General features: G+C 45.9%; 1 protein-coding gene across 2 annotated transcripts in view; it reads right to left on the bottom strand.

Annotated features, from left to right (window-relative positions):
* DAAM1 (dishevelled associated activator of morphogenesis 1) overlaps positions 1 to 17,220 on the bottom strand; it is a 176,550-nt gene that overhangs the window by 5,388 nt on the left and 153,942 nt on the right. For both annotated transcript variants that reach the window (XM_081015552.1, XM_081015553.1), the window contains 8 exons: positions 13,975 to 14,059; positions 12,819 to 12,925; positions 10,996 to 11,084; positions 10,135 to 10,303; positions 8,625 to 8,732; positions 6,136 to 6,196; positions 4,588 to 4,719; positions 126 to 296 (listed from right to left, as the gene is read on the bottom strand). In XM_081015552.1, coding sequence (XP_080871678.1) covers positions 126 to 296; positions 4,588 to 4,719; positions 6,136 to 6,196; positions 8,625 to 8,732; positions 10,135 to 10,303; positions 10,996 to 11,084; positions 12,819 to 12,925; positions 13,975 to 14,059 — 922 coding nt within the window. The remainder of the gene's footprint in view (positions 1 to 125; positions 297 to 4,587; positions 4,720 to 6,135; positions 6,197 to 8,624; positions 8,733 to 10,134; positions 10,304 to 10,995; positions 11,085 to 12,818; positions 12,926 to 13,974; positions 14,060 to 17,220) is intronic.

Below are 17,220 nucleotides of genomic sequence, written 5' to 3'. Positions count from 1 at the left end.
TTTGCAAAGCAGCTGTCTGAAATGGAGTCAAAACCATGGGTGCATCGAGCCACCTGGGCCCCCCCTTCAGCTATGGGCTGCCAAGGACATGCGAGGGATCCCCCACCCTACACGATTATCCCCACCTGGGCTTCCATGCGCGCCCGTCGCTCCTCTTCCTCCTTCCTCTTCCTCATGTTCTCATTCTCCTGTTTGGCTTCAGTCACAGCCTGCAGGAACTGGTCGAAGATCCCGAAGAACTCGTCCGGTTGCGTTTTGCCAGCATCTTCCCCAAAATGCTTCACTGCCTTGGCAAACTAGAGAAAGAAAATACGCATGTTGTAGAAGGATAGAACTTTTTTTATGTATGCTACTACAGCAGCAAGAATACTTATCGCAAAGCACTGGAAGACGCAAGATCTACCCACCAGGGAAGAATGGCAGATGAAGCTGATGGACTACATGGAACTGGTGGAAATGACTGGCAGAATCCGAGACCAGGGAGAAGAGTCAGTGGAAGAAGATTGGAAAAAATTTAAAGTATATTTACAAAAATATAGCAAAATTAATGAATGTTAGAAGGATGCTGGAATGAAGTTACATGGTTTTAGCAGAAATGTTATAAAGAATTAAGTAAAAATGGATTGTTAATGGGCCAAAGTGTAAAATTTAAGGTCAGATTGGGTTAAGGTAAATTATAGAACAAAAATTGAGAAAGATGGAAAGGATTTGCTGAAATAGCTAAATTGAATTAGAATACAAAAAAGGGAGGTGTGAGGAGGTCGATGAAACAAGTAAATGAAAGACAAAGATATGCAAATACTGGATGAGTTTTTAAATGTTTTTGTTTTTAAATGTTTTTGGTTTTTTTAATTGTTGTGCTGTATTGTTTTTTATTTTGCTTTTTATTTTTTGATGTATTGTAACTTTTTATTGTCTTTTCCCCCCTCTTTTTTTGTAATTGTTAAACTTTTAATAAATATCATTAAAAAAAGAAAAAGAAAATACGCATGTTGTTTTCTTTGTGGGGACTCACTGGCCCAAAGCAACCCTCTCAAAGAGAGCCTCTTTGGTCTAAATAAGTTGCTGATTCAGGAAGGAGATTTTCTCTGCATGCATCAACCTGTTTTGTATCCTTCTTTAGGCCATATCCCCAACTGGCCATGAAGATCACTGAGTGACTTCAACCCTGTCATCTTCCCTCAACCTAACCTGCATCACAGGGTTGTTGTGTGTTTGGGTGTGAGGTTGTGAAGAATCACACAAGCTGACTTCAGCTCCTTGGAGGGAAATTTGGGGTGTGTGTGTAAAAATATAATAACAAAAGAAGGAAGCAAAAACTATTTGGAAACTACAACTAATCTAGGCAGGTGACTGGGAGAGGCTGCTGGAACCATGTAACACCGGTCCTGAAAGACCTACATTGACTCTCAGTACGTTTCTGAGCACAATTCAAAGTGCTGATGTTGACCTTTAAAGCCCTAAACGGCCTTGGCCCAGTATAACTGAAGGAGCGTCTCCACCCCCATCGTTCTGCCCAGACACTGAGGTCCAGCTCTGAGGGCCTTCTGGCGGTTCCCTCCCTGCGAGAAGTGAGGTTACAGGGAATCAGGCAGAGGGCCTTCTCAGTGGTGGCACCCGCCCTATGAAATGCCCTCCCATCAGATGTCAAGAATGTATATGCTGGAAGCCGCCCAGAGTGGCTGGGGTAACCCAGTCAGATGGGCAGGGTGCAATGCAATGCAATACAAATAATTCCGAAATCTAAACACATTTGTTTCCTAATTTCACCAGGTCCCAAACAACCAGTGTTAGGTCAGACTTTGGCCAGTTCAGCTCATGAAGCAAGTCCTTAATCCCTTACATATCTGGAGAGTAGAAGCCAAGGCCTTGCTCTGCTTTGCCGCATTACACCATTCCTTGCCCCCAAATCTGAATTCTGGTGGCTAGAGTTAGACCCCAGGCCTCACCAAACCTCCCTTTCCAAAGGTCTGTTCCGCTTCCCCTGTCGGAACAGCTCCTGCCATTCTGAAGACATCAAGGAAGTCACACCTCTGCTTTCAATTAATACCCTTTATCCTCTACCTCCTCTTTTTTTCATTATTAGTATTATTAACTCAGGAGCAATAAAACCAACGGGGCACAACACTGCAGCAGAGGAGATAATAAAACACGAACGCACAACAGGGAGAGGGGCAAACTCGCATTTTCAACTTCTCTTTGAAGGTTTGCGCTTGTATTTTATTTATCGTTGCCACATGCTTCAGCATTAGAACCAAATGTGCTATTGAAGCTTTTGGAAAGGAGGTGTTCCCCCTCCTCCCTCTTTTTCAAAAACGAAACTTTGCCCATCCAAAAGCACAAAGTTTTTTGTTATCTACAGAATTACGCAAAGCAGATAAAATTTGCAAGCCAAACGCTCATGCAAGAAGTGTGTAGCAATGTCAAGGGTTTGTAAAATAAAGAAACACAAACAGATCCCAAGGGGCTTCTTGGTGGTCCTTTAGGGTCACTGGCTTTAGATGGTTTTAAGAAAAGAATTAGAGAATTAGTTGTGGACATCCAAAAAACGAATTCTGGGAACTGTAGTTTGTTAAGGGTGCTGAGAGTTGCTAGGAGACCCCTTTCCCTGCCACACAGCTACAATTCACAGAGTTCCATGTGAAGAGGTGTCAGGGAACTGCCATCGGCTCAGGGGCGAGAGGGGAAAAGCCAGATGGATTACAGAGAGCCCCCAAAGATCTTGGGAAGCAGCACCTCCTCAGCGGAGGAGAGTAACCACGCCTCCAGCGGAGAGGAGCTTCAGTGCCAGGACACCTTGCCTGAGCAAAGCGGGGAGGAGAGAGGTCCTCCGTTACCCACGCCCTCCCTGCGCAGTAGGCTTCCGCGCAGAGAGGGGAAGCGCAGACTGGGCATCAAGAAACCACTCTGCTGGGGAAGGTTTAAGGACCGCCCACTCTCAGATTCTGCCAGTGAATGAGCCAGCCACAGAATAGTGGTGCTCTGCAAGGTGAAGATCTTTTTGGCACCAATAACAAGGCTTTACAGCCGACCAGAGAGGCATTTGCCTGATTGCTCTCGAGCAACCCCCTGATACCCTTACAAGAGGGATTGGTTGTTAAACCACTCTGGGAATGGTAGGTCTACGACGCAACTTGGGAGTTCAAGGTTCCGGCTTAGTCAGCCATTCAATGGGTTGCCTCAGGCAAGCCACATTCCCTCAGTCTCAGTTATCCATCTGTAAAATGGGAATATGCAACCATGACCCAAACCACAGACTGCCATGCCTAGCCCTGAGTTGGTGACAGGCACTGTGTCCTTGGAGGAGGAACCAGACACTCCACAAGCCGAGGACCTTGGGGCAAATGAGCAGGCAGGGTCTCCTGGAACCAGCGCTGAGGATCCCCAAGTCCTCCTTAAGAAGCTTGGAACAGTCAGAGGAGGAGATGAAAAGCGTCCTCAAGAATGCCAGCACCTAAAGGCTCAGGCTGACGTGCAGCAACATAACTTGAATCTATGGACGCAGAGTAGTGGCATGGTTCTTGCTAAAAAAAATGTAGTATAAACACTGACAACTGGGAAACACTGGCCTGTGAGCGCTCCAGCTGGAGAACAGCCTTTACCAAAGGTGTCATGGGCTTTGAAGACGCTCGAATTGGATGGTTTATCAGAAAAAATAAAGAATAAATCAAAACAGGAATTTGTTTCAAAATGGGAGGTTTTCAAAGAATATCTGAAAAATAAATATAGTAGTTTAAATTCTGTTGCAGCATTCGAGGAACTTCAGTAATAGTTGCAAGGTAGACATAAGAAATTAGATTTATTAAGAATAAGTTTAAATATGATAAAAGTGTGTATTGGCAATAAGTAATATGAATTTGAAATATGGAATAGACGGGAGGTTGGGTCTTTAGTGTTAAGACCAATAGATGTTTTATTGTTTGCTAAGAAAATTATGTGTCTATGGTTATTCTTGTGTGTAATTTGGTATTTGTGGTTTTTTTCTTTTTTCTTGTTGTATCAATAAAAAACTTTATTAAAGAAAAAAGAAAAAAAAGAAGACGCTCGAACTCAGAACGCAAGGGAGAAACGTGCTAGGAGGAAGGCACGCTTGGCAAATCCACACCGTGATCAACTCCCGCCTGGAAACCAATGTCCCCACTGTGGAAGGACGTGTGGTTCCAGAATTGGCCTCCACAGTCACTTATGGACTCATAGTTAAAACCGTGTTTATGGAAGACAATCTTACTCGGCTACGAGTGATCGCCAAAGAAGAAGAAAAGAAATCTGGTAAGCCAGATAATATAAGGCCTCCTTGAGCCTTCCAGTGGCTCTCTGTCCTTGCTCCTCATTCTAGTTACTCCTCTTTGCGGCTGGTCCCAGACTTGGATTGTTTCATGACTTCGCTTCCGGGTCACATTTTGGACTTAGACTGATTCTATGTGCTTGATCTTGGCTTGTTTGGACTGACGCAACTGTAGCCCTGCCAATGTTGGCAACTGCCTTTGGTGAGGTTCTTATATCTCCTGGAACTGAGGATGAAGGTCCTATCCCTACAAAGCAGAGAGGTTTGGAGCGCCAGGAACTCCAGAGGTTTCACTTTCTTACCAGTTCTTTGGCCTCTGCCAGGAGATCTTCCACATCTGAGAAGCTAAAGCTGGCCAGCGTGATGAACTGGCTGACGACGGAAACGAACTTGTCTTCTGGGTGGGGAGGCTGAGATTTCTGGTACGCCAGTTCCTTTGGAAAGAGAAGAGAGAGAGACACACACAGAGAGAAAGAAATTCATTTTGGTTATTGGGAGTTCAAGGAGAAGAACCATGGCAGTCATCCACCCAGGTGTTGGCTGGGATCCACAAAGACCTGAACGGCAGAAACCCAATGCTCAACACATGCTCACCCAGCATGAGAGAGCTGCTTCCGTGTGGCACTATCTCATGCATTTAAGGTACATGTGTTGAATACTGCAACCGCATGGGCATAGGGATTATTGTGTGGATCACAGGAACACAGAGAGCTGCCTTATAGTCAGCCAGACACATCCTTAGCCCTACCTGGAGATGCTCAGGATGGAACTTTCTGCATGCCAAGCAGATATCCTACCTTGAGCTGTCACCCTTGGCTCTATCCAACCCAAGAATTATCCTCCCTCCCAGTTAGGTATCAGCTGGGCACACCCTCCATCCTTGGGGGTTTTTAAGCAGAGGTTGGGTGGCCACCTGTTATGGATGCTTCAGCTGAGATTCCTGCATCGTGGGGTGGGGGTAGGGGTGGGGTGGACTAGATGCCTTTTGGGATCCATTCCAACTCTACAATTCTACAGTTAAACTGTTTTTCATGCTATATTTTATATTGCTGCGACCTGCTCATAGACCTTCCTGATGACTGGCGAGTTATAATGACCTAGATTAAATCTGAGGGAATTCATGTGTGCAACATACAACCTTATCTCTTATCCACAGTCCCCGACCCCATTTATTTGTATTCCACTTTTCTTTATCAAATCAGTTTACATTTACATTGTTTTTTTTTAAAAAATCAATATAACATTAAAAAAAACTTTTAAAAAGATAGAATAGCTTTGCAAAGAACAAAAAGAGCAGTAGCAAATGAACATACAAATAATAATAATAATAATAATAATAATAACAACACACACACACACACACACACAAAAGCAAACACAACCACAGCAGCATATAACAAGATCAGTCAGGCTGAGTCTAAGAATATTAAGCCCCATCAGCAAAAACTCTTCTAAAAATGCGAAGACTTCTAAGCATACAGTATTCAGGTCTTCTCCAGCACAGCTGGCCGGGGTTCTAACGGAAGCTGTGATCCAGAACATATGCAGGGAACCAGGTTGGCAAAAACTGGCAGGAAGGTTACATCTGCACCAGCTGTGCCTATCCCCAAACAAACTTTCTTTAAAAAAATGCTTATAATTAAAGAGACAAAGGCAAGCGACTCAGGTCCTTAAGAGTTCTATAAAACCATAATGAGCAGTAATGAGCTGCAGGTCAGGAAGGGGGAGGAGGAGAACGGCCTCTGGGAAGGGAGATAAAAGCAGCTCCAGTCGCCTTCGCCTCCTTCCTCTCTTAAGGACGGGTGCTTAAAAAAAGCAGGGGGACCATTAAGTGGGTGAAGAATACTTACTGTCTCCACAGCCCTCAGCCCACTTCGCAAGGTGCCAATTTCCTTCTCCAGCTCAGTCATGCTGCCAGAAATAAAGGAAGCCAGTTACATTTCCAGAAACACATCTCCAAAGCCGGCTGCATGTCTCCCATTGAAAAACAACAACAAATAAAATACATAGTTTGCATTTCCTCCTGCTTTTGGGTTATGCTCTCGCCTGCAGCAAGCTTTGCATCACCATCTTCTCTAAAAACTGGTGCCAGAATTTGGCTCCCACCCCTTTCGCCTCCTCATGCCTCTTTCCTTTTGTGCCCTGTTTTTTAGACTTCAAGCTTCCAAGGGACAAGGGACTGCCTTGTTTTTTAATTGATCGTATGTAACCATAACTTTATCAACAAAAAGATCATCTGTTTGCCTGCCTCATCTGTCCGTCCATCCATCCAATTTCAAATACATTGCAAAAGCAAACTGGGAATAATAACTTCCACTTAAAAGGATTGCCGAAAACAAGGATAAGATCTTCAATGGGTGCCAAAAAGATGCTAGAGAAGGCATTTGTCTGACATGCAAACAAATAAATAATTTTGGGCGATGTGTGTTAAGATTCAAAGTGGCCGTAAAGGTAGAGGTAAAGGGACCCCTGACCATTAGGTCCAGTCGTGGCCGACTCTGGGGTTGCGGCGCTCATCTCGCTTTATTGGCTGAGGGAGCCAGCGTACAGCGTACATGACTAAGCCGCTTCTGGCAAACCAGAGCAGCACACGGAAACGCCGTTTACCTTCCCGCTGGAGCGGTGCCTATTTATCTACTTGCACTTTGAGGTGCTTACGAACTGCTAGGTTGGCAGGAGCAGGGACCGAGCAATGGGAGCTCACCCCGTCACGGGAATTCAAACCGCCGACCTTCTGATCGGCAAGCCCTAGGCTCTGTGGTTTAACCCACAGCACCACCCGTGTCCCATAAAGTGGCCGTAGCAATGTGCATTATGTAAAATTTAAATTCTCATATTGACAAGCCTGTGTGGTTATGACATTCACAGCCTGCAAAAGAGGAGACTGAGAGGAGATAGGATATCCATCTTCAAATATCTCAAGGGCTGTCACATGGGAGAGAGAACAAGCTTGTCCTGCTCTGGAGGCTAGGACTCGAACCCATGGCTTCAAGTCGCAAGGAAGGAGATTCTGACTCAGCATCAGGAAGAACCTTCTGATTGCAAGAGCTATGGGGCAGGTGTCTAGGCCCCCCACAACAGAGTGAGCAGAATGTCCCCCAAACGCCACAAGACTGGCTCGCCACGTTTCGAATCAAGTGGAATAACACATGTTGCAGCCGAGGAGTGTGTCGGGATCCCCGTTGCACCACTAAACCCAGGGTGGAAATTCTGAATCTGCAGCACTGGCGCCGAACATCTCCTGCATTGCAGGAAGTAGGCCTGCAGGCCTTGGACCCAGACAGACATTTCTGCCTCCGCTCACCTTTTGCACAAACAATCAAGCTCGCAAACTGGCGCCTGGCTTTCGACTCCCGCAAACTACAGGTGCATTTATTTTAGAGTTGATCATTGTGCTCTCCTGCTCCACTTGTTGCAGGCCCTCCCTATAAACCTAATAAAGACCTGTTGGCTTCTCCTTAATTCACTTCAAACTCCTTTACGAGGCTGCCTGCGCATACCAATTAATGGTGAAATCCCTCAAACCATGCTGATTAAAACCAGCAAGGAAGAAAGCAGAGAGAGAGAGAGAGAGCAAGTATCTGATTTAAAAACCAAATACCCTATCTTTGGAACCACAGATTTCTTGAACATGAGTGCACACTAATTGGCTCACAATTAAACCACCCTGGCTTGCAGCTAAATAAAGCCAGTGGGGTTCTTTGGGGTGTGTGCATGTTTCTGGCAGCTGCTGCTGGGTGTTCACTTCTATCTGGGCAGGTGCAGTGGGGCTCCCCCATCAACAGGCCCTCCTTCTAGGTGGAGGGACACCTTGGCCTCATCCAAACCCTCTTCAGCCTGGGGAGAACCCTCCCAGCAATGTCCTCATTGTGCTTTGCTTAGGGCTCAGCTCTCCACAGGTAAAGGTAAAGGGACCCCTGACCATTAGGTCCAATCGTGGCTGACTCTGGGGTTGCGGCGCTCATCTCGCTTTACTGGCCGAGGGAGCCGGCATACAGCTTCCGGGTCATGTGGCCAGCATGACTAAGCCGCTTCTAGCGAACCAGAGCAGCGCACGGAAACGCCGTTTACCTTCCCACCAGAGCGGTACCTATTTATCTACTTGCACCTTGACGTTCTTTCGAACTGCTAGGTTGGCAGGAGCAGGGACTGAGCAATGGGAGCTCACCCCGTCGCGGGGATTCGAACCGCCGACCTTCTGATCGACAAGTCCTAGGCTCTGCGGTTTAACCCACGGTGCCACCCGCGTCCCTCAGCTCTCCATAGAAACGTGCTAAAAATCATGAACACAGTTGGCCTCCCGCAATCCCAGGCGTTGACCCAATCATACGACACTCACTTTACTTTGGCAGCCTGGGGGACATCCTTCAGTTCTTCGTGCAGGTTGAGAACTTTGGGGTACTTCTTTTCTACGATGGTGATGAGATAATGCAGCAGAGTAATGTTCCTACAACACAAGAAGGGGTGATGGATATATATGGATGCAACAAAGGTTTGTGGCTCCTGTATTCAGCTGCAAAAATTGCCTCTATTTGTGAAGGGTAGAATTGTTTCGGAGGAAGCAACAGGATTCTGAAAAGTTACTGTGGAAAGGGGCTCGTCGCACAGGGCAAGCCACCTGCACAGTACAGAAACGGGGGTGCAAGAGAAAGGTCTTCTGGGAAACAGACTTTTACTAGGTGCAACAGCAAGACAGGCAGTCTTAACAAATAGCAGTGCCACTGCTGGGTGCTGCACACTCGCAGTTTTATCCATGATACGGCCTTCTTGGTGGTGGCTCCCGATTTGTGGAATGTCCTCCATGGTGTGTTGTATTTTTATTAATTTTCAGGAAGAATCCAAAGCATTCCTGTTTACCCAAGCATTTGCTGGCCGAAGAATAACAACTATTTTATTATTTATACCCCGCCCATCTGACTGGGTTGCCCCAGTCACTCTGAGCAGCTTAATAGCCCAGTAGATTTCTTCCATCTCAAAAAACTTAATAAAACATTAAACATTAAAAAACTTCCCTATGCAGGGCTGCCTTCAGATGTCTTCTAATTTTCCCTGGCACCCTTGAAATTATTCACTATCAGGGTATTGGATTGTTTTACAACTTTTTAGATGCTGAACTCTTTTAGGATATGAACTTAATAAACAGCTAAATAGCCGGGCTCCAGACATCAGACACATCGCCTTGAAAGAGGGTGCCTGACATAATAATGGTGGGATGAGAATTCATTTGCAAAGCAACCGTTCTGTTATGATAACCCCTTAGCTGATAAAGGTCCTGAACACTTGGCAGCAAGGTAGAAGCAGGCAAAGTTTAAGTGACATGAAGGGTTTCGACGTAAACCTGGGCTGAATCTCAAAAAGTGTTTCTGCAGCTGTTCCTTGTGGGCACTGAGTAAAGGTAAAGGGACCCCTGACCATTAGGTCCAGTCACGGACGACTCTGGGGTTGCGGCGCTCATCTCGCTTTATTGGCCTAAGGAGCCGGCGTACAGCTTCCGGGTCATGTGGCCAGCATGACTAAGCCGCTTCTGGCGAACCAGAGCAGTGCACGGAAACGCCGTTTACCTTCCCGCCGGAGTGGTACCTATTTATCTACTTGCACTCTGACGTGCTTTCGAACTGCTAGGTTGGCAGGAGCAGGGACTGAGAAACAGGAGCTCACCCCATCGCAGGGATTTAAACCGCCAACCTTCTGATCGGCAAGTCCCAGGCTCTGTGGTTTAACCCACAGCACCACCCGCGTCCCCTTGTGGGCACTGAGTACAATCCCACAAAAAGAGATTCTTCCTGCATCTCATTCTCGCAGAAAGCAACTGGACTCACGCTCTCGAGGCAGAAGCGGCTTGGGCTTACTTGTCAATACTGGATTTGGTGTCCGCAATCTTGTTGAGGCTGGCGATTTTGAACCCGTACGCATTTCCCCGCTGGCCTTTGTTCATGTAGTTCCCAAAGGCCAAAACCACCTCCAGCAGCTGCTTCAGGCTTTTGCTCTGGAATGTCTCTGTGGAAGCGGTGCGGATTGCTGCAAAGGGGAAAAGATTTCGTCAGTAATATTATTATCGTCGTCATTATCGTTGATTTATGAATCCCACACAGTCGCCCCAAGGAGGTGTACAGCAGAAAACAGTTCAAAACACAACCAGCAGATATGCAGTATACTTTCCATTATGTTTTTGTTATGCTTTTTATAATTGATGTTCTGTAATGTATTTTTAATGTTGTACACCACCCTGGGATCTTTTGATAAATGGCGGTATATGAATTGAATGAATAAATGATATTTAAAAAAACAAAATGGGCACCCATGGCACAGACTCTTTCATCTAGCTGGGAAAGCCTGCTGGAGTGAAGATGCCTTCAATTTTATCTGGAAAGTACAGCTAACAGGCACCTGCCATATTTTGTGCATGAAGACTTTTCTTTGAGCAAGTGGTGTGTACTGTGTCGGAATAAGACTTGCACTGCCATTAGAAAATAACTTAATCCTTCATATACTGTAGAAGTCTTTTGTATGTTCATGGAAGGAAGGAGAGTTCAGGGTGCAGGGTAACAGTAATTGTACTGGAATGTGATCTTTATCCCTGCATCTCTTATCATTTTGTTGAATTTTTTTTTTTTTAAAAAGTTGAATTTTTTGCTTTGTTTAGGAAGATCCGAGCTGAAACACCCAAGGATTTAAAAAGCATCCCATCCCCCCTATAACACAAGACTTACCTTCCACTTTAGGCTTAACTTCAGCAACTCGCTCAGCAAACTTCTTTTTAAAATACAAGGACTGCAGCCTTTGCTGGTAATGGTTTATCCTGCAAGAGACAGAAAGAACAAACCTTGAGTTGGCAACTAGTAAAAGATCTGGCGGGAAAGGGCTGTGTCTCGGATTGATATAATATATATATGTGTGTGTGTGTATATATATATATATATATATATATATATATATGTGTGTGTGTGTATATATATATATATATATATATATATATATATATATATAGCTGTGGCCAGTAGCTCAAAACTGGTTTTGAAACCTGAGGACTTGCAGGGGGTATAGGGTTTGTCCTCAAAGGACATGAAACCACTCCCAAAGGCTGCAAGGGTCAACACTGTTTACTTAGACAGGAACAAAGCTAGGGCTCTAGTCCCATTGAAGGAAGGTAACCAGAAGTGCAAGGTGGTCAGGCACGAGACCAGTCCAGTTGCAGGTAGTTCCAAAGGTGGAACGGGTACCACCTGTATGTTTACTTCACTTACTGCTGTGTTAGCCTATGCAGTTTCGGTTACCTGAAATGGGGGGAGGATGTTAGTATTACATGCCTCCGATGCTGCAGATGACATTGGTGTAAATCACATGCCTGTCTGGGAAGAGTGTGGGAATGGAAGACAGTTTTATCTCTTCCGCTCTATGTACTATGTACTGTACTTTTGCTTTTACTTCTGCCTGTTCTTCTCTCGGAGCTGGAGAGAGAAGACGCTATGACTCCTTTGTCTGTACATAGTGTGTAAATATATACATAGATTAGCTCTACGATGTCTCACGCTTCTTGCTGTGTTATGCTAGAAGATTAGTGTGCATGTATCATTTGATGTATGTTGCTGAAGCGCACTGGAGAAGAAGGGAAATGCCTTTTCCAGAACTGCGAATACCGGAGGACATTCGGAGTTCGGGGGCTGCAGAAGGGGCACCCCAGGGCGTTTTTCCAACATGACAGTGCCTGCTGATGTCTGGATTGCCAAAGGCAACCATTGGTCACGCCCTTGATCAAGCACGACTTTCAATGGCGTTTACTGCACGGATCCCTGAGCTTTCCTAGGAGCTAAAACCACCACCCAGACTCCGTTGTTACACTGGCTACAGGTCTGGAGACCAAAGTGTGTATCAACCCAACCTTATATTGCCTTGGACACTTTTAGATAAAGATCCGCCATTTTTGCCAGACCTTTAAGAGTCCAGTGGGTTAAGTCATATGTACTGGCGTTGCTAATTATGTAACGCAGAGATTGCCAACCTTTTCGGCCCGGAAGCTCTTTGCACAGAGGCCGGGCACCACGCTGCTGGGGTCACCACAACCACGCTAGAGAATGGAGCACCAGAGGCAGGGGCCTCCAGATTTTAGCTGCTGAAATTTGAGAGCCCAAATTCCGCCACTGCTTTGCACCTCTTCCATTGACAGTGTGTGCCCAGCCTTGGCATCCAATGGAATATGGGAATGTTTAAGGGGAGGGGGTGTTCAGTGTAGGAGCGGCGTAGCCAGTGCAAATGGGAACTGAGCAGGAAGAACAAACAGTGCCTCGTGCGTTGTGGATTTCTGAGGAGACATTTCCTGGGACCTTTCACGGGTGCCATATGAGGTCCTAGTGGCCGCAATGTCATCCACAGGAACCATCTTGGCGACTCCTGATTGCAATTCACAATAATTATTGTTATTTTTTCCAGTTATTGCCTGTTATGTTTTTGCAAACCGCCCTGAGAAGGGGCCGCAGTCTGCCACGGCCTGCGCTTTCGGCCCAGAGGGCAACTGCGTTTCCCTGCCGAAAATCACCTGCTCATTTCGAAGAGGAACCTGTCTGCTTTCGCCATTCGGTCCAATTCGTGCTTGTGCTCCTCCAGCAGGTCGATGTCAGCTTTCTCCGGAACGAATTTTAGAAGCTGAGAAAGGGAAGGTGGGGGGGGGGGTTAGGGAGAGAGATAACACTTTAAAACACACTCGCCCCTCTCCTGTACGGTCAGCATCTTCCTCGAGTGGGACGGACAAAGGGCAGCTGTGAAACTGGACCACGGTACTCTAACAGGGCCTTTGCCAATCTGGTGTCTGCCAGACAATTTGGACTACAACTCCCATCATCCTGTGGGTACCTTGTAGGAGACTCGCCCTCATCTGGATCCAGTCAACCAATTATGGAATGGCTGCTTGCAAAGAAGGCCATTCCTACTTAACCTGAAGGGGAGGCCCCCACCCAGGGCCAAATTTAGGTTTGATGAGGCCCTAAGCTACTGAAGGTCATGGGGCCCTTTCTATGTCCAGCTGTCCTTTGTCAACAACAAATTGCCGCTTTTTTTTTGTGTTGAATATATGCTATAAGATAATTTATGGACCTAATAGTTATCTAAAGCCATTTGCACATGCAGAATGTAGGCACCCTATATATAGAAATGAGCAAACCAGTGATATTTGAGGGAGCAGGCTAGCAGGCGGGGTCCATGACTTACATCATAGGAACCTACACAACACAAAACACTGTTGCTGCATGTAGGTTTTATTTTGTTTTTTATCTTATATTTTGGAAATGTACATCCAGTTTTTTCCTTTAATTTTTTTTGGGGCCCCCAAGAGAGTGGGGCCTTAAGCTATAACTTGTTTAGCTTATATGTAAATTTGGCACTGGCCCCAACCTGCACTTTAGAAGTGAGTAACTTTAAAAACACAAAACCCCCACGTGTTTGCACATATACAAGGATTCTCCCAACTTCCCAAAAATGTAATTGGAGGGATTTGTAGAATTTAGATTTTTTAAAAAATATATTAAGATAGAGAATGTGGTTGGGGTTGGGTGAGAGGGATGGAATAATGGCTGTGCAGCAATTGACAGAGGAGGAAAGGCACATAAGACCCACAGAAGTGGGGCCCAGGTTTTTTGTTAAACATATTCTCATTTTCAGAAACCGCAGCTCTTTTCCGTGACTCCAGGCACCCTCACCTGTTCTAGCATATCTTTTGGCAGGTCCTCTTGTTCATCCATTGATAAGATGGCACGTTTGATTTCGTCGTTGGACAATTTTAGCCTGGAAAAGCAACAATGGGACACCTTGTTAGGCAGGCAGACCGGACAAGTATCCAAAATCTTGAGGCTCAGTTCCAGCTTTGGTCCCAGACAAGCCCAGTCTCATACAAGGAGTTGTATACGGAAGGCAAGAAGGGTGTTCGCCCAAACTGTCCATGCCAGCTATGGTTTTATTCATGTATTGCGTACAACTTATACACAGACTGATTGCAAAACCCAACCTTCAAAAGCGATTTACAAAAAGAATAAAAATACCACTATAAACAGCTGAAGACAGCTATTTAAAACACTAAGACATTAATTAAAATATCAGAACTTTTGGCAAGCTAAAAACAGATTAAAACACAGGTAAACAGTCTGCCTTTCTGGTTATGTAGGAGAGGAATCCTGGGCCAATCCTCACTGCGGTCGTTCAGCCCGGACACTGAGATCCAGCTCCGAGGGCCTTCTGGCGGTTCCCTCACTGTGAAAAGTGATGTTACAGGGAACCAGGCAGAGGGCCTTTTGGGTGGTGGCACCTACCCTGTGGAACACCCTCCTGTCTGATGTTGTTAATAAATAATAATAATAATAATAATGTTATTATTTGTACCCTGCCCATCTGACTGGGTTGTCAAGGAGATGAGTAACTACAGAACCTTTAGAAAGCACATGAAGGCAGCCCTGTATAGGGAAGTTTTAAATATTTAATGCTTTATTTTGTTCTTATATATGTTCAAAGTTGCCCAGAGTGGAAACATCATCATCATCATCATCATCATCATCATTACATCATCTGGTACTATTGTTAACAGACCTCTGGGTATAGGGCGGTATATAAACTCTATTATTATTAATAATAATAATGATAATAAATAATTTTGTATACTGCCCTTCATCAGGAGATCACATGTCGCTTGACAACACAAAAACACAAAATGAGAACACAAAATGCCTAATAATGGCAAAAGCAAAACATACCAATAACCCCCCTCCCACAGACACCTTTAAAAGGCTATAGAATGTTAATATCTTTTATTTTTTAAAAAACACCCTTTACTATATGTAACGGCATCTCTGTGTTTTTATACGGCATATGCTCTATGCATGGCTCCCATATTGTTTGTATGGTTATGTTATTTTGTACATATGTTTAGGGTAAATTGGGGGGAGGGGAATCTCTTTTTTAAAGGATGCACTTTTTCTGGTTTTAGAAGGGACGCGGGTGGCGCTGTGGTCTAAACTACTGAGCCTCTTGGGCTTGCCGATCAGAAGGTCGGCGGTTTGAATCCCCGCGACGGGGTGAGCTCCCGATGCTCGGTCCCTGCTCCTGCCAACCTAGCAGTTCAAAAGCATGCTAGTACAAATAGATAAATAGGTACCACTCTGGCGGGAAAGTAAATGGAATTTCCATGCACTGCTCTGGTTCGCCAGAAGTGGCTTATTCATGCTGGCCACATGACCCGGAAAAACTGTCTGCGGACAAACGTCGGCTCCGTCAGCCAGTAAAGTGAGATGAGCGCCGCAACCCCAGAGTTGTTTGCGACTGGACTTGACTGTCAGGGGTCCTTTACCTTTACCCCCCCCCCCAGTTTTATTTTTTGTCTCATTGAACCCTCCTTACGATCACAGCCTTGAAAAGGAAGTCAAGAGGGACGGGGGAAGGAAAAAAGGAGACAACGGAAGGAATCTTTGCATGCTAAGTGATGACAAGAATAAGAAGTTTGCTGGAATACAGGAAGCTGTAGGGCAAGGTTTCCGAAACTTGGGTCTCCAGCTGTTTTTGGACTACAATTCCCATCATCCCTGACCACTGGTCCTGCTAGCTAGGGAAGATGGGAGTTGTAGTCCGAAAACAGCTGGAGGGCCAAGTTTCGGAAACATTGCTTTAGGGGAAGGGGCACAACATTAGGGGAAGGGGTAGGATAGGAATTCGATTTGATAACAGTGATGGAACTGCACATTTCTGGAGAGGTTTTGTACATCTCTCCTGGGTGTGGGCCCTGGTGGCGCCTGTCTGCTGTGTGGACTAGCAAAAGGAATCAGCTGTGTTAGACCTTCGTGGGGATTTTGAGGTACAGGATAGGCTCAAAACCAGCTCTGTGCGTCCAGGAAAACAGAAAACCTCTGCACAAAAGTGCCCTGAGAGGTTTTTCGAGCACCGGTGGGGGAAGCAGACGTCTCCCAGTGCCAAAATAGAACAGCCTCAGCTCCGACAATATCATGGGAAAGAGGCCAGCCAAAAAAAGCTATAAGCTGATAACTGAGGGAGGGAGGGAGGAGGAGGAGGAAGCCCCCCAGCCCAAACACACAATAATTATCTTTTGTTGGCAACAGCTGCTGGGCGCAGACGGGCAGCGGGTGGAACTGGGTCACGGTGTCGGCCGCCGCGAGGATTTAAGCCCCGAACTTTCTCAATGGGATGTGGCAGCTTGGGAAAAGGGGGTGAAAAACAAACATGCAGGGGCTTCCCATAAGGGACTATCTTCCCCCTTTGGCCTCATCCAGGCTCCTTTTAGCTGCTTGTAGAGGAGCAACACCAAGGCAGAAACGTGTTAGCAAACCCAAGAAATCAGAGTTGCATGGGCACCTTAAATTTTTTTGGGGGGGGGGATTCAGTCCAGGGGTTTGGAAAGAATCATACATCGAATGAGAGTTTTAAAAACAAGGAGGAGGAAGTAGAAAGTGCCTGGACTCCTAAACGGACGACCAGCAGTGGAGACATGGTGAAGGTCAAGGTTGTGTCAGGGTCCAGGGAACTGGGTGATCCCTGAGCCTGGCATGGCTTCTTCTGCCCTGTTTTGGGCTTCTCCAAAATCCGTTTTTATGGGTCGTGGGGTGCTGCCATTGGGGAGATGGAAGAGAAATTTACTTCACCGGGGAAGGCTCAGTGGTAGAGAACTTGCCTGGTATGCAGAACGTGATGGATTTAATCCCGTGCATCTCCTGGGAATGCCCGCTGTTTGAAACCCTGGAGATCTGCTGCCAGCCAGTGTCGGTAATACTAAGCTTGATGGATCAATGGACTGACTCAGGTGCTTCCTGTGTTTTCATTTCGATCAGCCCTTTGTTCCAAAACATGAGGACTGTCATCTTAACTTCCTTCTTAGGTAAAGGGCTGTGGATGTGAACTGACCTAGTTGGCACCTACTGTACCATGCAGAAGGTCCTGGGTTCAGTAGA

Source organism: Podarcis pityusensis, assembly GCF_964106645.2.
Source record: "Podarcis pityusensis genome assembly, chromosome: 1".
NCBI classification, from domain to species: Eukaryota; Metazoa; Chordata; class Lepidosauria; order Squamata; family Lacertidae; genus Podarcis; species Podarcis pityusensis.
The sequence above is the reverse complement of the archived record's forward strand: the minus strand, read 5'-3'. Positions and strand labels throughout refer to the sequence as shown.